This window comes from Cetorhinus maximus, chromosome 14 (genome assembly GCF_964194155.1).
Source record: "Cetorhinus maximus chromosome 14, sCetMax3.hap1.1, whole genome shotgun sequence".
NCBI classification, from domain to species: domain Eukaryota; kingdom Metazoa; phylum Chordata; class Chondrichthyes; order Lamniformes; family Cetorhinidae; genus Cetorhinus; species Cetorhinus maximus.
The window spans coordinates 19,260,633-19,282,422 of record NC_135892.1 but is presented as its reverse complement, the minus strand read 5'-3'; the positions used below and the strand labels follow the sequence as shown (position 1 = coordinate 19,282,422).

Sequence of the window (21,790 nt, the reverse complement as noted above, 5' to 3'; positions counted from 1 at the left end):
GGGGGGCGAGCGTGAGAGAGAGAGAGAGGGGCGAGCGTGAGAGAGAGAGGGGCGAGCGTGAGAGAGAGAGGGGCGAGCGTGAGAGAGAGAGAGGGGGCGAGCGAGAGAGAGAGGGGGCGAGCGAGAGAGAGAGAGAGAGGGGGCGAGCGAGAGAGAGAGAGAGAGAGGGGCGAGCGAGAGAGAGAGAGGGAGAGGGGCGAGCGAGAGAGAGAGAGAGAGAGAGGGGCGAGCGAGAGAGAGAGAGGGAGGGGCGAGCGAGAGAGAGAGAGGGAGGGGCGAGCGAGAGAGAGATAGGGAGGGGCGAGAGAGAGAGGAGGAGCGAGCGAGAGAGAGGGAGGGGCGAGCGAGAGAGAGAGAAGGGGGGCGATTGTGAGAGAGAGAGGGGGCGTGCAGGGGCACGCGAGATCAGGGGTGAGTGTCACTCCAGTCTCAGAGTTCTCATTCACCCTCACCCCCACACACCAGCAGGCACTCCCACCCACACACTCAGTGGCTGAGGGTGAGAGAGTGAGCAGCCTAAGACTGGGAGTGAGCTGAACACACGCACGCTCACCCTTTCACACTCTAATGGACATATTCATTTATTAATCATTTTTTAATTATCAATTTATTGTTGTGACATTTTTCTGCTCAGCAAATAGTTTCTTTTTACACGTCAACTTTTTTAAAAAATGTATGTTTAACGTTGTGTCATACGTTATCTTTCCGAAATTTGCTTATTGCCTCCTGCAACCCGCACCCCTTCCCGTGTGAGAGAAAAATTGAGATGTGGCCAATCTCCACATGAAAAGGTTGGACAAGCCTGTACCCAACTAATACCAGGAATGGGCTGGCTGTTTTGTGAGGGAAGATTAGACAGGTTAGGCTTGTTAGACTCCACTGGAGTCCAGGAGAGTAAGAGGTGACTTGATTGAAACCGTTAGATCTTGAGGGGTCTTGACAGGGTGGATGTGGAGAAGATGTTTCCTCTTGTGGGAGAAACTAGAACTAGGGTCACTGTTAAAAAATAAGCGGTCACTCATTTAAGACAGAGCTGAGGAGAATTTTTTTCTGAGTTGTGAGACTTTGGAACTCTCTTCCTCCAAAGGCAATGGAAGCAGAGTATTTGAATATTTTTAAGGCAGAGCTAGATAGATTCTTGATTAACAAGGGGGTGAAGGTTATTGGGGGTAGGCAGGAATGTGAGTTGAGGTTACATTCAGATCAGCCATGATCTTATTGAATGGCAGAGCAGGCTCAAGGGGCTGAGAGGCCTAATCCTGCTCCTAATTCTTATGTTCATGTGTGTGTTCTTATGATCAACCATGATCCTGATTGACTTGGCTGAGCAGGCTGCAGGAGCCATATGTTCCTGGTTGTCGTTTTTTATACAACTGGGTGATTTGCTTAGTCACTTCAGAGAGAGCAGTTAAGAGTCAGCCACCTCTTGTTTAAAATCTGACGCCTCCAACTGTGCAGCACTCTCTCAGTAGTGTACTGAAGTGTCAGCCTGATTATGGGCTCAAATTTCTGGAGATAATTGAACACACATCCCTCTGACTCAGTGCCAAGAGTACGACCAGCTGAGCTACAGCTGACTCTGTCTGTTTGCAAACAAAGAAAGGGTGGGCAAGCACTTTTTCACCAAGACAGTTTTGCTTCAAGTCCATCAGATATCGGGTGATTGGAATGTATCGAGAGATGCCGAGTTCCTCCTCCCCTGTTGTTGAATTGAGTTTTTATACAGTGCTGTCTCCTTTTCTCCCCCCAAAAGGATGGATCATTGGGAAACATCGATGACCTGGCTCAACAGTACACGGAATACTACAATACCTGTCTCAGTGACGTGCCGGAACGGATGGAAGAGCTGTGCACTCTCAGAGTCTCCGACGACCTTGAACTGGTAAGAAAACTCCTCTTTTGTGAGGCCTGCATGCTTCGGGATGAGCAAAAAAAAACTTGCATTTATAAAGCACCTTTCATGACTTCAAATCATCTTAGAGCACTTTACAGTCATGAAGTACAGTCACTGATGTAATGTAGGAAACATGGCAGCCAATTTACACACAGTAAGGTCCCATAAACCAATGAAATAAGAGACCAAGTGATCTGTTTTTAGTGATGTTGGTTGAGGGAAAAGTGTCAGGAGGACATCGCAATGCAGTGAATTCAACTGCATTTGACAGCCTTGGAATGAAACATTAATTAGGTTTCAAATTAAATAGGAAATAGTTTATTATCCGTTTGATTTGAACTGACTCCTCCCACACCAATTCCCACTACTAGCAGTTCACTGTTCTGAATAGGCCTTATCTATACTGCATGGTGGGTTCAGGGATAAACAGAGGGCCTAAAACAATTAAAAAGTCTCTGTTGAATCCTGGGTGGTGGTAGGGGAGGTGGCCTGAAAGTAGTTCACAATCAATTAATTGCTTTTCAAGTGTTATGTAGGTCAGCACGGCAGCTAGTCCCTTGTTTCTCCTAATTTAGTTTAATTGGTTTCATCAAAAGAAAAGCACATCAGCTAAGTACCAGAATCAACAGCGAGATAAATGACCAGATATTTACTTTCTGATGGTGTTGGTTGAGGGATAATATTGGCCAGGGTACTGAGGAAAGCTCTCCTGCACTTTGAATAGTGCTATCGGCTCCCAGCAGGAGGTCGCAGGGATCTTTAGGGAGCACTTAGTGCAAATCTGGGACGATTCCACCCTTTGACTGCACTGCTTTGCTGTGTCTTGTGCTGTTTTCCTGATCCAAAAGGGACTCCACCCCCTCAATGTGCAGCTGGTGTGTAACCACAGGCAGTGAATCATGCAGGTGAATGCCCATTACCCTGGTCTAGCAGTCATGATTCATTCATTCTGTAGCAGTCCTCTGCCAGCTACATTTAACCCACCATGGCAAACCAAAGGGTGGCTATTGGGCGACAAAGGTTATCCACTCTTGACACGATTCATGATGCTTGTCCAGGACAGGTCTCTCTTTTCAGCAATATTCAAGCGTGTAAAAACAAACTGATCACTTTTGCACATTCCTTTAGTGTCTCCTCTAGTGTTCTGTCAAGGTTTTCCCCCACTGGCTGTAGCATGAATTGGAAAAGGCTGCTGAACTCCAATTCAGGAGCTACAGATAGCCTAGGAAGGTGACCTCAGGCAGCTCTAAATCTAGAAGGCCCAGCTTCAGACTGCACCATCTCAGTCTGTGCTGCAGCAGTCTGGGCTGGCTGGCTGGCTGACTGTCCTGACAGGTAACAGCCAGGGCATTAGTGGAGTGGCAGAGCTGGGAACAGGAATGCTGTCACCCTGAGAGAGCCCAGCAGGTTCGAGCTCCATGGGGGCCACTGCCAATCTTCTGAGAGTAGATTGATCAGATTGATGTATTGCTGTGATGCCCTGGTGTAAGCCCTTTTGAACGCGGGCATCCAGAAGTATGATAACAAAAGACTAGGTTTCCACTGTAGCACTCAGAACTTTGGCGGAAGCTGCAATGGGAGCTGAGACATCGGCCCTCAGACACTCAATCATGCTGGGTTTCAAAGATATGCTGGTGGAGATTACCCCTGTTCCATGTTAGGAAGGATGGGCTCCAAGCCCTGTGCAAGTTGGTGCTGGACTTTTCCATGCTGCTCGCAGTTGAGCACAGGCTTTCCGTGTACTCCAGTGCACCGAACGTTTAGGGATGTAAATGGCTTCTGTAGCTTGGCCTCGCCTGACTCATCTGCACCTCAGCTAGTGTGGGACTTCAGCCTCCAGCAGGTTGGCTATCCTGTGCTACCCTTCTCCACGCCCCCACCACTGCACCACGCGCGTGCCCCCCCCGGACCCCCAAATTGCAATTGTTTTAAAAATAGGTTAAAATACCTTGTCAAACCTAAAAAGTTGTTAAAAAAATAAAATCTCCATAATTAAAGATGAAAGCCTTTTCAGGAAGTTAATCAGATCTAAGATGGAGGCGCACTTTCCTCCTCCAATTTTTTAATGCTGCCTGTTGTTATGCACCACATTCTCCTGCAAGAAAGAGAGCTGTGTCAGTGAGTGCCATGCAGTATGCTTGCGTGTTGTGCCTGTCATGGTTGAATAGCTGCCTGGGTGTGCAAGCTACGAGTTGTGGGTATGAGACTTTCAACTGTGCTGAGTGTGTAAGAGTGAGGTAAAGCATATAAATGTTCTGTATGAGTCCTGGTTTGCATTGTTCTTCCTCTTACCCTGTCTTCACTCTCTAACACAAACATGCACTTCTTATCATTTTCCTTTGTAGCCAAGCAAGTTTACTCGAAGCTAGAAATCATATACATGTATACAGAGTCATCTCTTTATGCTGTATGTGTGGTTTGTGTTGTGTATGTGGTTTGTGTGTATGTGTCTATATCTATATGTTTGCGTGTGTGTGTATTTGTTTACATGTGTATGTATATGTGTTTACACATCTTGTTATATATCGGTATGCGTTTCCTTATATTAAATATATTTTACAGGCCCAAGTAATACATGTATGAAGTTATCAATATTATGGTTTGTTTGACAGCACTGCCAGCTCTTCTTGATCGCCTGCATGCAATGGTATAATCCTCATTTCACTAGTTGAACTCGATCTGTATTTGCTAATTGTCTCAATCGGACACCTCCCTGTTTCTTCTCTGGCTTGTTCTGGCTGAATTAACAGATTTAAAGAGAAAAGTTTTGTGTTTGTACAGTGCCTAAGCACACCTCACCAAAAAAGTTTCAGGTACAAAGGGTTGCTTTTGAGGTGCAGCAGCCATCAGGCCTATTCAAGGTAAATGGGCATAGTATAAATGCCCCACACAGTTCATTCTCAGCTTGCTATATCCTGACTGCATTTGAAAAGATCAGGGTTACAAAATGGTAATGTAGGTGACTGCTTACAATTGAGCTGTGCAACTGCGTTACTGAACAGTGCCTGGAGATGTAATTCAAGATCAAGCAAAATTGGTATAAAAGAAAACAAGAAAAAAGTAGGATTTTTATTGTACCTTTCATGATCTCAGGATGTCCCAAAGCACTTTGCAGTTGGTTAAGTGCTTTTGAAGTATGGTCACTGTTATAATGGAGGAAACAAAGCAACCAGTATATACATAGCTCAGGTGCTACAAACAGCAATGAGCAGATTATCTGTTTCACTAAGATAAAGGCAAAATACTGCAGATGCTGGAAATCTAAAACAAAAACAAAAAATGCTGGAAAAACTCAGCAAGCCTGACAGAGTTAACGTTTCAGAGCTCTGAAGAAGAGTCATATGGACTCGAAACGTTAACTCTGTCTTTCTCTCCACAGATGCTGTCAGACCTGCTGAGTTTTTCCAGCACTTTTGTTTTTGCATCTGTTTTACTAATGTTGGTTGAGGGATGACTATTAGCCTGGCCACCGAGTAGTGCCAGAGGATTGTTTATGTCCACCCGAGGAGAAGGCAGACAGGGCTCAGTTTAATGTCTCATCCGATAGTGCAGCACGGGGAGTGTCAATGTAAATTTGTTGGGGCTTGAACCCACAACCTTCTGACAGTGGAGGCAGGAGTGCTATCCACTTGGGTCACAGCTTTTGCTGAAAGTCATTGTTCCTGATCCAGAATCCACTTCGTCCACATTTGCCCAGGTGTCAAATTTGCCTCCGTCAGTCTCACTCTGGATCAGAAGTTTGTAGGTGCAAACTCACTCTTGAGACTTGAGCACAAAATCTTGGCTAACACTTCAGCGCTGCAGGGGCAGTAGCATAAATTAATGAATAACTTGCTAAGACTGTTCACGAGATTTAGTGTTTTCTAAAGCTGAGCTGGTCTTCAGACAACATGACAGAATAAAACCACTTTTCAATGGCGTGTCACACCCTGTTTTCAAGCACACTGAAGTGCAAATCACCACAGACATGTACAAACTCTGATACAAACTGTCTCCCTACACATAGCAAGTTTAAAGCGAGACAAAGTACATAAGCTGTGAAAACGGAAGAAGGTGGAAATACTCAGGCCAGGCAGTATCTGCGGGGAGAGACACAGAGTTAACGTTTCAGGTCGGTGATCTTTCATCAGGATTCTAAATTAACTACTTCTCTCCCCATCGATCTTTCCTGACCTAAATATTTCCAGCATTTTGTTTCTATTTCAGATTTCAAACAGCCGCCGTATTTTGCTTTTATTTAATCTGCAGCGTTCTGCTTATTCAAAAGTATGTGCCACATCCCAAATTGCAGTAGGGATTCATGTGCAGCCCATCATGCTGGAGGGCACTTCCTGGCCAGCTTTGAATAAATAAGCTGTTGTCACAAACGGATCTTGAAATTTTAGACCACAGAACTCACTTGAACAGAAGATACTAGTCATAGAGTGGCACGCAAGTTGGGAGGCACTGGATTCTTGGATGTCAGTGCCTGCGCTCTTCAAACTTGCAGCATTAATCTGCTCCTGAAGCACTGAAGCGTTAGCCAAGATTTTGCACTCAAATCTCTGGAGTGGGGCTTGAACCTACAACCCTCTGATCCAGAGTGAGACTGACTGAGACAAATTTGACACCTGGGCAAATGTGGGCAAAGTGGATTCTGGATCTGAACACTGACCTTCAGGAAAAAGCTGCAAATGGATGACCGGTAATCACATCCCTATCCCTTTCCTGTTCCAACTTTTGCTGTGGATTTTCAATAGTTGCACACATTTCCTGTTTCCTGTCGCAGTCCTGATATATTGCTTTATTAAATTCCAGCTGTCCCTTGCTTCACTCCACATCCTACTGGTTAATATTGATCGCCCTACATTGCTCGCCTGGCTGTGTAGGTCGCTGGTGGCTCAATATTTCCAACAGGCTTGATGGAAATCAGTTGGTTCACATTCACGCACAGTTACCCAAGTTAACTTTATACCGGTTTCTCTGCTGAGAATGAGCAAACATCACACTGAGGGAAGTGCCATTATTTAAGGGAGATGTTAAACTGAGGCCTTGTTTGGCCCCTCAGGTGGACACACAAAAATCACTGGCACGATTCGAAGAAGAGCAGATCAGTTCTCCTCTCTATACTGCCTAATACTTACCAAGCTCACTAAAGCAGATTATCTGGTCAGTGCTGTTTGTGGGAGCTTGCTGTGCACAAATCATTGCATCTCCTACATTACAACAGTGAATACACTTCAAAAGTACTTCATTGGCTGTAAAACACTTTGGGATGCCCTAAGGACATGAAAAGTGTGAGGTAAATGCAAGTATTTTTCTGAGGGTGGGGAATGAGCTTCATATTGGACAGTGTTGGGCTCAGCATGTACATAATCTGGCTGTAATACTTCTATTTTTGAACGAGTGTATTTAAATGCTGGCTGTGTTGGTGCTATTAAAGTGAAGAATCTGATGCAGGGTTAAATCCAAGATTCAGACCAGTAATGAGAAATCTTTACTCTCTTATTTTGAAAAATCCCATCCCTGTAATTAAGTTTTCAGACTTGTTTTGTCTCTTTGGTAAACAGGATGCAGTAGCTCCACTGATTCTACCCTGTTTTGCTCTTGACTTTGGCTGTGGTAATTTTGGATTGAAAACTGCCACGTTTTACTGATTTACAAAGGCTCCATGTGTTCTGATTTTAGGAAAGCTTAGTTGCCAATCCGCCATCGCCACAGCTGCTGCCTGAGACTTCAGTGAGTACGGCTTCCTTCCAAATCCCCCTGGAAGGTCTCCAGGAACGCAACACATTTATTAAATTCATCCTGTAATTTCAAAACAGCTTTTTTATTTGCTTTTTAACGGTGACTGACTCTGAGTTTGTTTCCCAGGAATCACGTGCCTTGGAGAGTGTGGTGTCAACACCAGAGAGCGAGAGAGAGTAAGTGATGTGTACAGCACTGGGCAACATCACTAAAACATTTCCTTACTCATGCTTTCAGATAAACACACCAGCACCTGTAAGTGGTGTTTCATTTTCTTAACACAAGGGGGTAGCTTGTGTCACTAACTCCCACCCTTGTGTGCGGCTGACAGCCTCAAAGCCAGACTGATGAGTCAGGCTCATTTCACAACCCAAACATTATCATACACAAAGGAAAACCTTTCCATGGCTCAGACTGTTATTCCTGTTAGTGAAACGCTGTCCAGATCACCATAACTCTCTGCGTTTTTTTTTAAATTCTCATCTTCCCTCTGGTTCTTTTGCCTAATTACTTCAATCTGTGTCCTCTGCTCACTGATCCACCTGCTAGTGGAAACAGCTTCTCTCAAGTTACTTTATCAAAACCCTTCATAATTCTGAACATACTTATTAAATCTTCTCAACCATTTCTACTCTAAAGAGAACAATCTTAGCTTCTCTAGTCTCTCCAGAAAACTGAAGTCCCTCATCCCTAGTAAAATTTGAATAAATCTCCTCCACACCCTTGACCTCCTTCCTAAGGTGTGGCTTCCAGAATGACATCTTAATTTATTCTGCCATTACTTTTCCCAGCTGTCCGTATTCCTGTTTCCAGTAATGCTCTCCCTCTGCCTTATTAATTCCAACTCCCCACTGCCTTACCAGCACTTCTAATTCAGGTTCAACCTGACCCATCTGTACAGGTTCGCCCACAACTTATCCCAGTGTCCTTGGAATATGAAACCTTCCCTTCTACACTACATTCTGACCACACTGCCTAATCTGCTTCTCCTTAACTTGTCCAACACTTGGGCCTGGGATTTTCCCTGAGCTTCCCACCCCTCCATTCCCCCCACCCCTCCATTCCCCCCACCCCTCCACTCTCCGCACCCCTCCACTCTCCCCACCCCTCCACTCTCCCCACCCCTCCACTCTCCCCACCCCTCCACTCTCCCCACCCCTCCACTCCCCCCACCCCTCCACTCCCCCCACCCCTCCATTCCCCCCCACCCCTCCATTCCCCCCCACCCCTCCATTCCCCCCCACCCCTCCATTCCCCCCACCCCTCCATTCCCCCCACCCCTCCATTCCCCCCACCCCTCCATTCCCCCCACCCCTCCACTCCCCCCACTCCTCCACTCCCCCCACCCCTCCACTCCCCCCACCCCTCCACTCTCCCCACCCCTCCACTCCCCCCACCCCTCCACTCCCCCCACCCCCCCTCCCCGACCCCGGCCACCTCACGCTGCAGCCTGAACCTGATTTCTCATACTGCCTACACAATTTCCACTCTATGCATTCCCGTGCAAATGTCAACCACCATTCTTGCTAGTTCTCTTCCTTGCCATCTGTTATGTTATGTCCCTTGTCCTGGTTTCTGAGGCAGCACAGCATTGCAACAAGCTGCGAATCCCCTATTATAGAATCCTACAACTGAATGTTTCCATGGATGGCGTCTCTGTTTTTCCCATGGGTAAACCAACCCTGCTTCCTGGTGCTACACTATTGCACTTGAATCCTCTCCCAAGTTCTTGATGCTTGTTTCCCATAAGTATCAAAATCTGCCTATTGTACTGGTTGCTTCTGTCCCTTCCTAATGCCCCTGAGGGCAGTCACCCTCCATTTGCTTCGCTATTCCTTTCTCTCTGCCACGTGACCATTTTCTACAATATATCGCCCAGACACCTTTCCTCTTCATCCTGACTTTAAGCAGTTTAGACATCATAAATTAAAACTATTATAATGCTCACTTATCTGACTGGTCTTGTAGTTTCAGCCCTGTTCTGTCTCAGCACCAAACTCACATTCAGGCCAAATTATCTTCCTTACCCTCTCTGGGCAAAAACACTCTGCCACTGTCTCATTCAGTTAGCCTCTTACCACTCTTGACTGAGAGGCACACAATGCCAGAGGCTTTGGAGCTGTCATCACATATCCTGTCATCCATGTATTTTCTGTCCTATTGACCTTTGCATCCAATGTTCTGGCTGTTGAATTAGCTATCACCTTGAGAGTGTTAACCTAATATGTAGTCTAGGAATGCCCTTCAATGGTCCATTTGTTTGCTTGATTCGTGAAGCAAATCACATATGACCAGAACCCCAGTCGGAACTGATCCATCAGTGAATTGTTCCTTGTCGCTCAGGGTCTGTATGAGCCAGGAAAGGGGCCTGGATTTCAATCCAAAGTCTCAGGGACGAACATTGAGAGACTTGGGAGGGGTTGCAAGAGCCACAGCACAGCACGAGAAAGGACTGTTGCTTTATCATGGGGAACGTATTTGTGAAATAAAGAGTCCTCGAACTGAAGGCTTTTATTATTCATGAATTTACTTATACAGCTCTTCTAATCAAATGAAAATTGCTTGCATACTAGCACACTTTTATTTCTTTAAACAGACATTTGATTTGCAAGTCAAGCTCGGAGGATGGGTCAGTTGGTGAGTATAGTTTTGTTCTGCGGATTACTGTTAAATTGTTAGACTCAGATCCTCAGTTTTCCCTCTGTCTGTCTGTTTATCTATCTATTTGTCTATCTGTCTTTATGCCTGTCTGTCTTTGCGTTGTCTGTCTATCTTTATCTGTCTGTCTGTCTTTATACCTGTGTATCTCTTTGCCTGTCTATCCATCTTTATTCCTCTTTGTCTTTTCCTTTACTCCTCAATTATCTTTATTCCTCTATCTACCTAGCTGTCTACCTATTTATTGTGTATCCAACCATCTGTCCATATCAATCTACATATCTATGTCTAACTTTACCTGTCATTCTCTTCACTAGATGTTTGCTTATGTATCATCTATTTATCTGCCTGTTTATTTGTTCAAATATTTATCTTATCTACTGACCCATAGCCAAACTATCTGTTCATTTGTTTTTGTACCCATACATATGTATCTGCCTCTTTTTCTACTTCTCTTTATCAACTTACCTTTCGATCTCCATCTAACCTCTGTCTGTCTATATTCACCTTTCTAATTGTCTCTGTCTTTGTTTGCCTTTGTTTATGTCTCTCTATTTATGTCTATATCTATCTTGTGTGACTCTCTCTCCATCTGTATCTATTTTTCTTTCTATATGTATTATATATATTTATTTGTCCCACGCTAAACCCTATTCTCATATCACCCTGTCATCAGGATCTGCACTTGGTCCCCATTCCAAGCAACTTTTGTTCTCAATATCTTCAACTTTACTCATGACTCGCTTCAGCTATTGTGCTACTTGATCTCTACAACCTCCTATAAGCTTGGCTCACCTCTCTGCTCTGGTCTTTTTGATCTCTTCCTCCGTCTGCTCCACCATTGTTGGCACAACCTTTAGACAACACAGCCCTGGGCTGGAGTTCTCCTCCTAGCCCGAGCTGCAGATGTACCTAGTTGGTACATCTCGCCCCTTCTTGAAAGCCTCTTCACACAACCCCTCTTTGTGTCCCAACCTCCTCCCCAATCCTGTGAAGTGCCTTGAACATGCAACATAAATGCAAGTTTCACTTCCCAATCTGACCCAGTCAAGAGACCCAACCCTGAATGGAATGTGTGCTTTTATATCTGAAGGATTAGAATACAAAGGGAAGCAGGTTTTACTAGAACTATACAAATATACATTTGGAGTACTGTTACAGTTCCGGGCACTGGACCTCAGAAAGGATATCACCTTCAAAGGAATGCAGCATTGATTTACCCTTGTTCCGAGAGTTAGATTATGAGGAGAAATTAAATAAACTAAACTTGTATTGCTCGAAATATAGAAGGTTAAGGATGATTTGATCAAGGTTTTTAAGATTTTGAAAGAAATTGATGGGATATGTAGAAATTTTTTCTGCTTGTGGGGGACTCCAGGACAAGGGGGCATAACTTTAAAATCAGAGCCAGATCATTCAGGAGAGATACTAGGAAACACTTCTTCACACAAAGGGTGGTAAAAGTGTAGAATACACTCCCACAAAAAGCAGTAGATGCTAGCTCCATAAATAATTTTAAATCTGAGATTGATAAGTGTTTGTTAGCCAAGGGTATTAAGGCAGATGGATAGAGATAGGATACAGATCAGCCAAGATCTCATTGACTGGTGAAACAGGCTGAATGGCCTCCTCCTGTTCCTATGAACGTTTCAGGATTCAACTCAGCCCCAAGTGTTTCTTGGTTCGACCCAGCCTGACCCGGTGTTGCAGTCAAATGGATGGAGGGGATAAATTGGGGGCTAACAAATCAATCTCCTTTAATCAAGGAATGCAGGAAATTGATGGTCCTGACCACAGTATGCTCAAACTTGGAGTGAGAAGTTCATGTTTATTCCAGTTAATGATCTGATAGTCGGGTGGCGTATGGAATGGAACCTGCTGCCCTTACTTGATTTGGTTTTACCTATGTCTCCAGTTCCACAACAAATACCTCTGAACTGCCCTAACTAACCACTGTGCTGCCTAGCCAGTGTAAACATAAGACACGGTGCTCCCATGCCTGGGCCAAGGTAAACATTGGACACTAATCTTGAGCATGGGGCCAGGGTGAAGATCAGGCCCTGATCATGGTCCCAGGGCCAGGGTAAACATCGGACACCGTGCTCGCAGGCCTGGGGCCAGGGTAAACCAACAATGCCACAGGATCCGATCACATTTTGTTAAAATGCATGAAACTTTCTGAGAGTGTGAACTTGAATGTTGGGATTAGTTCATGAAAAAATAGGGAAAGGGTTCAACATCATTTGACTATTTTGCATTCTCCTTACAGGAAGTAGTGACTGGAAAAAGAAAAATAAATCCTTTTGGCAGGGATTTCGAAAACCACAGAAGGGAAATGCAGTGCGGGAATTGTGTAAAGGTAAAGCTATTATGGGGCAGCTTTTCACTTCTTCCCGTACTTGTGCCAAATATGCAGTGGGGTAGGAACTTCAACTTAAAGGCTGTTGTTCAGTTGCCAGCTCTCCGGGATTGTCCTGGGATTTCCAGGAATTAAAGATTAATCTCCTGGATACTGATTCAAGCTTCTCCCAGGAGAAAAATCGCAGGAGGCATTGAAAAAAACTGGTGCAGCTTTTAATTTGCTTTGAATGGTTTTATTTAATCATATATTCGAAATGGGGGAAAAGATTGTTCGACTGAGTGGGGCATTTGGAGGCGGGAGATCATGTAATGAAATGTCCAGGTTCAATAAGGGTTGACAATCCCACCTAAGCTATTGCAGAGACCCACCCTGTATCTTAACACAATTGCATCAAACACATTTTATCGTAGATACTTTCTAGGGTTCAGTGCCACTCCCCAGTCCTCTCATTGGGTCTCTCATCTCTGCAAACTGTGCCTTTAGCTGCCCAATATCCAGGTAAATGGAGTGTGACACAGGGTGTTGAATTGAGACCACAATCCCCCCCCCCCCCCCCCCCCCCCCCCCAACCCCACTCTCATCATAGTCCAACTAACTGGAATATAACACGTGCAAGATACATGATCTTCAGTAGACAAATAAAGATGTCCTCTACCTGCCTGACGATCAGTTACAAAGCACCAGACAGATTTATTTAACATTAAACAAATAAATCAACTGGTCTCAAAACAAGGCCTGTGATTATGGCAGTGGCAGTCGTTACTATTTTCCTTGAAAACAAGACAACAAACATCCTGGTCCTGCTCCAATCTACCCCAATAATTATATATAATAAATCCTGTGTGATATACTCCACAGAGCCAAATCTAGCCCAGTCTCTCTACTGGCTTCCAACTAATTAAAAGGTACCTCCAGTCAGCATTGTTACACCAAAACTATTACCAAGAACATCGCACTAAGTGCAGTGGTTTATGAAGAAGCCCGCCACCACTTCAGAAATGTAATATCTTTTCTTTCTGGAGCAGACATGATAGGCCGAATAGAACACCTTCTGTGCTGGGAGATTCTGTACTGATTTACCTGATTTTTCAGTTACAGAAAGAAGCAAAACCCCTTTCAGTTTTAGCACCTCAAATCTTGAGATTCTGCTGAGCTTTGCTGGGCAAGTCATGTTTTAAAACCTTACCTTCAAAGGCTCTTTAATGACGAATGAAATTTTTTCTCTCTCCCCAAACCCAATTTCCCTTGTTGACCTTTAAAGGAGAAGATGTTGGGTTTGTGGCCAGTGAGATTACCATGAGTGATGAGGACCGCATTGAACTGATGATGATGGTCAAAGATAAGATGATAACAATAGAGGAGGCGCTTGCTAAGGTAACTCGGGGACACCTCTTCTACAAGTTAAAGTAACTGCTATTCATATTTGGTTTGGTTTACTTGGCTGTTTTCTTGTCACAGCTACTGAGTCAGAAGGTTGGTGGGTTCAAGCCCCAGTTCAGAGACTTTCCTCAGGCTTGATTTGTTTATTGCGTCTCGTTTTATGACAGCTATTTTTACATTTCGTCGTGCATTAGTGAAATCAACAAAAGATTTGGGTGTAAGTAGATAACAGCAGAATTAGGGCAATTTTGGGCAGAAATTCTGGTCTGCATTTCCGTAGGCAATTCCAGGCCCAAATATTTATAACTTAACCACCAACTATCATTCACTTCCACGAGAGCAGACTCTGAAGCACTCATGAGGCAATTCTTCTGGGCGTTGCGAATACTAACTTTGCAGGCCTAATGCTGCTGTTCTCTGCTACTGTTACAGATGTCATTTAAATCTCTACTAATAAGAAAAATTGCATTTATAGGGCACCTTTCAAACCCTCAGAATGTCTCAAAGTGCTTTGCAATCAATGGAGTACATGGTAAGTGTCTTACTCTTTATTGTAGGAAAGGCAGTAACAAATTTGCACAAAGTGAAGTCTCAGAAACAGCCCCACTGGCTGGCTGTGCAGGAATCCCTTAGTGATTCAGCCTGGATTATGTGCTCAAGGCTCTCAAGTGGGACTTGAAGCCACAACCTTCTGACTAATACCACAGAGCCAAGGCTAACTTTAATCGCTATTGGCAAAAGTCAGAGAGTTGGCCTTATTTGTTTATTCTTTTCCTCCTGAGCTTCATTTCTTACAAAAAATGTTGATTATGATTTATTCGTCAGCTCAAAGAATATGAATGTCACAGCAGGCTGTCGCTGAGCATGGATTCAACTCAATCGGCAGGTGGAGCCCATGAACCGTGGGATGGGTCCTCCGATGGTGGTGTGAGTAAAGTCTGTTTAATACTGGTAAACTCTCAGACCCCGAAAATCTTTGGGTGGCCTTGACCCCAGCAGCTACCCCCGTACTGTGCCTGCTGGTGAAATAAAAAAGGACAAAAGACTTGCCTTTATATAGCACTTTTCATGGCCTCAGGGTGACCCAGAGCATTTTACAGCCAACTAAGTACGTTTGAAGTATAATCACTGTTGGAATCTAGGAAACATGGCAGACATGGAAATATGTGCATAGCAAGATCCACAGCACAGAAACAGCCCGTCCACCGCAACATGTCCATCTGGCGTTCATGCTCCTCACACCCCTTCTGCATCCTTCTATTCCTTTCTCCCTCATGTGCTTAGCTAGCTTCTCCTGAAATGCTTCTATGATGTTTTCTTCATTAAATCCTTCTCACCAGTCTCTGGATAAACAAGTTTCTCCTGAATTCCCTATTGGGTTTATCAGTGGTTATCTTAGATTTATGTCCTCTAATTTTGGATATCCCCAAAAGTGGAAACAGTTTCCCTACACCTATTGTATCTGTCTAGAAATGAACCCCAGCATTGGTTTCCTTTCTTTATGGCCTTATTAACCTGCATTGCTATTTTTAGTGATTTGTGTACCCCTAGATCGCTTTGCTTCTCTATTTCGTTATGACTCATCCCTTAAGTATGTAGCCTTGTTATTCTTCCTGCCACACTGTACAGCCTCACACTTATCTATATTAAAATTTGTTTCCTAATTACACGCCCATTCTGCAAATTTATTAATGCCTTCCTGTATTTTGTTACATTCTTCCTTTGTATAACTACACCTCCAAAACTGGTATCTTCTATAAGTTTTGAAATTGTACTTCCAACGCCTGAATCCAGATCATAAATGAACAATAATGATCACAGCACCGATCCCTGTAGAACACCACTTCCCACCTTTTGTCAGCCTAAGTAGCGACCCTTAATCCCTACTGTTTTCCGTGCTGTAGCGAACTTGGTATCCATTCTGCCACTCGTCCCCAACTCCACATATTCTGCCCTTCATTGTGAGTCTACCATACGATGCTTTTAGAAGGCTTTTTGAAAATCCAACTTTGTTATATCAACTGCATTACTCTTGCCTACTCTTTCTGTTACTTCTTCAGAGAACTCAATAAGATTGGTTAAGCATATCCTTTTTGAAATCTGTGCTAACTACACTTGGTTGTATATTCAGTTCCAGATGCTTTTCTGTTATATCTTTGAGGATTCTGTTATAGTTGCCACCACCAGTGGTTCTCCAATCGTGTTCTACGATATTTTTAAGTGTAGGAATAACATTTGCTGCCTACCAGTCTTCTGGCACTATTCCCTTTTCTAATGAACTTACATATATTATATGTGTGTATGTGTGTGCATATATATGTGTGTGTGTGTGCATATATATGTGTGTGTGTGTGTATTTATGTGATCATGCCCCTGCTATCCTTTCCCCAGCTGCTTTTAATGTGTGTATTGCAATCTATCTAAACCAGTTGTTTTATCTTCTCTAGGCCTGATTAGCTTATCAATTACCTCCTGCCTTTCTATCTTAGATGCCAATATAGCTTTTATTTTATCTCCTCTTCTTATGTCGTGTCTTGCTTGTTAGTCTGGTAAATACTAAGGCTAATTAACATTCAATAATCCTGCCATTTTGCTGTCATTACCTGTGAGTTTGCCTTATGAATCCCGTGGGTTTTTTTTATTGATTCAAGGATGTAGGCATCACTGATAAGACCAGCATTTACAGCCCATTCCTGTTTGCCTTTGAGAAGGTGGTCGATGAGTCACCTTGTTGAACTTCTACAGACGTGCTGCTAAGAAGGAAGTTGAAAGATTTTGCCCCATCCTATCCCTTTTTTGTGTTATTTATGTCTGTAGAATACTTTACTATTTCATTTTATATTCCTTGATAATTTACTTTCATAGCACCTCTTTGCTTTCTTCATTTTTTTGACTTCTTTCCTAACCTCTTTGTATCACCTTTTGTTATCCTTTCTTTTATTCACTGTGAACTTACTGTAGGCCTTTTTCTTGAGCTGCAGTTTTGTCCTTATTCATCCATGGTGTTCCATTATTGTCTGGTTTATTTTGTAGCGCAACATTTGTCTCCTATATGAATTCTATTGATCATTGTTATTTTTTACTGCTGTACCAAATCTTTGTCAAAACTATTTCAGTTTACCTTTCCCAATTCCATTTCCACACCTCAAAATTAGCTATTTGCTAATTTGTTTCTTCTGAACTTTGACTTTCTTGTGCCTTTCTCCATCATTACTTTAAACTTTATTATGCTATGATTGCTATTACCTTTGCTCCCCTATTCTTACCTCTCTTGTCTACTTTTGTGTACTTCCCATTAGTAGATTTCGTATTGATTCTGCTCTTATGTTTCTTGCATGCTGCATAATAAAGGAGACCTTTAAAGGGGCAGAATTTTTAGCTTGGTGTGCGGGCGCGCCCCCGACCCGATAGGACGCGAAATTGCACAAGATGACGTCAGCCGAGCGTCCCGACGTCATCCCGCGCTCATGCGATATTTCAGTTGGCCGGTGCGTGCAAAATTCGGAAGCGCGCCTGCTGACAAGAGGCCAATTAAGGTAATTAAAGGTGCAATTGTCTCCGATTTTTTTGTGGTCCGTTCAACCTTACGGTCGGCAGACGGGCGAATCGGCCAAGCAGACTTTGCATTTCTCATGAAACCTCATCCAAGGGTGGAATGAGGTTTCCGTTACTAAATGAAAGAAAAATGAAAATCTATGAGCAGCATTTTTATCGAGTATATGTTCAGGTGACTAATTGCGATGCTTGCACATTTTTTTCCTAATTTTAAAAACTTCACTTAATGTCTTTCAGATCTTCAGCCTCTCTGAGGCAGCTCTCTGCCTTCAGGGAGCTTTCTGTCAGCGCTTGCCCCCACCCTGGCAGCGCTGAGTGTTTCAGCGCGCGTTTCACGCTGGCTGGCCATTAATTGGCCAGCTAGTGTGAAATCGCAGCCAGAGGCCAATCGTGGTCGGTGGTCTGTTGCCCAGCCGATCCCGGGCCTAACAATCGCGCCCGCCGACCTAAAGATTTTGCCCTGAACACGCAGTAAAAACACCTTCAGTACTGGGCACTTGGAATGTAAGCCTGTATTTTGTGTTTAAGTCCCTGGTGTGGACCTTGAACTCGTGACTCAGAGGTGAGAATGGGTCTCCCCAACCTACCCCGTCTTTCCCCCTCTCCTTCCCTCCTCTGGTTCCTCCCCCCACTTCTTTGTCTTTCCTTCCCCTCACCCTTCCTCCCCCCACTCACTGTCTGCTACCTCCTACCAACAATTGACCTACACACCCCACCCCTGTCAAATTGGGAGCTATGTCTGTCCAACATGAGCTTCCCTCTAATCTGCAAATATTTGGTTTTTGTAAGACTCTTTTTTTTCTGTTTGCTTCATCTTGGGACACCTGTAATCACCAATTTGGAGTGCAAAATGGCTGCCATCATCCATTTGGGAATGAATATATACTCATCACAGTGCATTTTTAAAATTTATTCCCACTGATTTCAGTTTTGCTTGGGCTCCTTGATGCCACACATGATCAAATGCTGCCTTGATGTCAAGGGCAGTCACCCTCACCTCGCCTCTGGAGATCAGCTTTTATGTCTATGTTTGAACCAAGGCTGTAATGTGGTCAGGAGATGAGTGGCTCTGGCATTCTCTGAATCAGGTAGAGCTCGTCAAGCCTGCCGTATTTAATGTAAATTCCACTTCTCGCCTGTTCAGATATGGGAGCAGCTGGATGATGATATTCAGGAGGTGAAGAATGACGATGTCCAAGAGGTGAAGTTTAAGAGGCTCCACAAATTGGTTTCTTCAAAACGCAGATCGAAAAAGAAACTGATTAAAGTGGATGAAACGAAGACTGCCTCTCCTGGAGGTAAGCTGGAGGTCCTTCCAAGCAGTCTTGACACGGTGTGAACGAATAATCCAATTGAGAATCAGTACAGTGTGAATGATTAGTCCAATTAAGAACCTAAATTGTATACTGAGATCAGAAGTGGACCCAGCACTCACCCAGGGGGTGCACACTTGTAAGCCTTCCCCAGTCCAAGCAACACCTTTTTACCAACACAAAAGCAAAACACTGTGGATGCTGAAAATCTGAAATAAAAACAGAAAATGCTGGTAATAGAAGATCAGGCAGCATCCCTGGAGAGAGAAAAACAGAATTAGCGTTTCAGGTCAATGAGCTTTCATCCAAACCTTTTTACCCCTAGCTTTGTGTCCTGGCCATCAGCCAACCTTCTGTCAATGCTGCTATATTTCCTCTTAGCTATACGTGCCTCTTCTGCAACACTTCATCAAGAACCCTTGTAAATCTAAGTACATTACCTCTCATTGCATTCCTTTGACAATTCAATTGGCCACTTCCTAAAAAGAAAAACTCTATTAAACCTGTCAAACACAAATTGCCTTTGACAATCCATGGTGGCTTTCTTTTGATTAATCAGTGCACTTCTACATTCTCACTAGCTTAATGTCCAATTATAGATTCTATGGATTGCCCTCAGCTGACACTGCACTAGCTGGTCTATCATTGGTCAATTTATCCTTTAAATAGAGTTGCTACATTGGCTAACTTTCCAGTCCTAAAACATAATGTAGGATTGAAAAGTTGTGACCAGTGTCTCTGCTATCTCCTCTCTGACTTTATCCGGGCTAACTGACTGATCCACCTATAGTTCTGTTCATCATTTTCAGACCAAATCTCCTTTTTCCAATTAACAATTATTATGGATGCTCTTTGGCACAAATATATTCTCACTTCCACCATTGAAGAAAATAAAAGCAAAAATGGCATATTGTATATCACATTTAGAATATGGCCTGTGAGAGAGTAAAAAAATAGGTATTAACCCTGAGTTTGGGTTGATGCCCAAACTCTGCCTTCCCCTCAATACTCTTAAGCTCCAAGGTTTCAATATTAGCCTCTTAAAAGTAGCTTAAGCTGCTCGAAATTGCTGCTTCACCTTCCATTGGATTAGTTCTCATCTGTAATTTGCTACTGCAACCAGAGATATAAGGGTAATTCACCAGTTGTATGTTCATGGTGGGAGCAAGTTCAAAGGGAGTGCAATTTGGGCATAAGGCTACAGTACTGACTCGCCAACTCATTCCCTTTGAATGTGGCTTCCCACTTGAAATCAATTCTATTACCCTTTAGGTGTTGGAATTAGTTTGAGAACATACAGTGACATCTCAGTCGTCCATGTGTGTGTGAGTAATTGGACAGGCATGATGTAGTGAGGTTTAGTTGGAAGCTTGCTTTGGGCCTTTGCAGGTGTTAGTATTACAATAGTTCCAGTTTTTAATTTTAAGAAAAGAGACTTGCATTTATCTGACACCTTTCACGACCTCAAGATGTCCCAAAGTATTTCACAGCCAACATGAAGTATTTTAGAATACTTCAGTGATGTAAAGTAAGAAGAAGCAGTTTGCACTCAACTATGTATCATAAACAGCAATGAGATAAGTGACCAGATGCTCTGTTTTAGTGATGTTGGTTGAAGGATAAATATTGGCCAGAGCACCAGAGAGGACTCCCTCGCTCTTTGAAATTGTGCTGTGGGATCTCTTGTGTTCAGCTGGGAGGGCTGACAGGTCTTCAGTTTGATGCCTTATCCAGAAGATGACACCTATAACAGCACAGCATCTCCGGCGTACTGCACCAAGGTGTCAGCCTAAATTATGTGCTCAAGTCTCAGGGGTGTAACTTGAACCTACAATCTTCTGCCTTAGAGGTGTGAGCGCCACCACTGAGTCATGAATAATGCTTGGAGTTAGAATGTGTGGTCTGCTGCCATATGGGACTGTTTGTAAAGCTGGAAGAAGACTTGTAGGGTTGTTGGTGCTTTGAACGTGGCCACGGATAGTGTAACAGTTGGAAGGGAGCATTTGTGTCATGCACACTTGACCACCCAATTGATGTAGGAAACTCCTTGAGTAGCCTAAAGTTGGAAAATTTCTAATGTTGCCAACCTTTCATATCTGCACCACATTCTTTGTTGTCCACAACATTTCCCCTTTCTGCCATCACCTCATCGTTATTATTTAGTGTATGTAAACTTGGCATATCATTCTCGCTACATTAAAGCACTATCATTACCAGCATGCAAAGCTGGTGAAGTCGATAATGTGTACTCGAAAATGTCGAAAATTAATTATGGCATTGATTTAAACAAACAGATGGTCCAATATGACATGGTTCTCATTGTCCTCATCAGAGGACCTCCTCCCGCCTGTATGCTCTGCTTTAGAGAGAGTCTTTTGCAGCACCAAACAAGGCAACCTCTCTTCCTGAATAAGGAGCCGACCCCAGTGCCAGAGGTTTACAGGGCTCTGCTCAATGCTTCTCCTTCAGACAGCTATTTTACTCCTGGAAGCTGACTTATAAGTGTTTCGCTGGCGGGAAGAGGGAAGATCTGGAGGAGCCTGGGACTTAAGTGAATCATCATAAAAACGAAAAACGCTGCAAATGCTCAGCAGGTCTAGCGGCATCTGTGGAGAGAGGGACAGAGTTAACGTTTCAGGCTGATAACTTTTCATCAGAACTTAAGTGAGTCATGTTCATTATCTTACAGGGACAATGAACTTGGAAGTACAAAAACCCATTGCACAGCATTCCAGTTCTTAAAAAAAACACGGGTTCCCACCCCGACAAGTTCAGACAACTACCAGGGGGAATGCAAGAAGAAATTTGTTTAACAGGATAACTTGCCTCAACTGTTCTCTCTGAATTATTAGCAAGTTTTGTTGGTATAAAGGTCAAATATATAAGGGTGCATGCATATTA

General features: G+C 43.6%; 1 protein-coding gene across 7 annotated transcripts in view; it reads left to right on the top strand.

The window, feature by feature from the left end:
- The window catches only part of LOC144689492 (SAM and SH3 domain-containing protein 1-like), a 141,421-nt gene that overhangs the window by 87,506 nt on the left and 32,125 nt on the right, over positions 1-21,790 (top strand). For 5 of the 7 annotated variants that reach the window (XM_078556620.1, XM_078556622.1, XM_078556625.1 and 2 more), the window contains exons 2-9: positions 1,754-1,882; positions 7,562-7,612; positions 7,748-7,797; positions 10,218-10,258; positions 12,549-12,638; positions 13,903-14,015; positions 14,847-14,948; positions 18,721-18,874. In XM_078556620.1, coding sequence (XP_078412746.1) covers positions 1,754-1,882; positions 7,562-7,612; positions 7,748-7,797; positions 10,218-10,258; positions 12,549-12,638; positions 13,903-14,015; positions 14,847-14,948; positions 18,721-18,874 — 730 coding nt within the window. The remainder of the gene's footprint in view (positions 1-1,753; positions 1,883-7,561; positions 7,613-7,747; positions 7,798-10,217; positions 10,259-12,548; positions 12,639-13,902; positions 14,016-14,846; positions 14,949-18,720; positions 18,875-21,790) is intronic. The other 2 variants (XM_078556621.1, XM_078556624.1) reach the window with 1 other exon arrangement.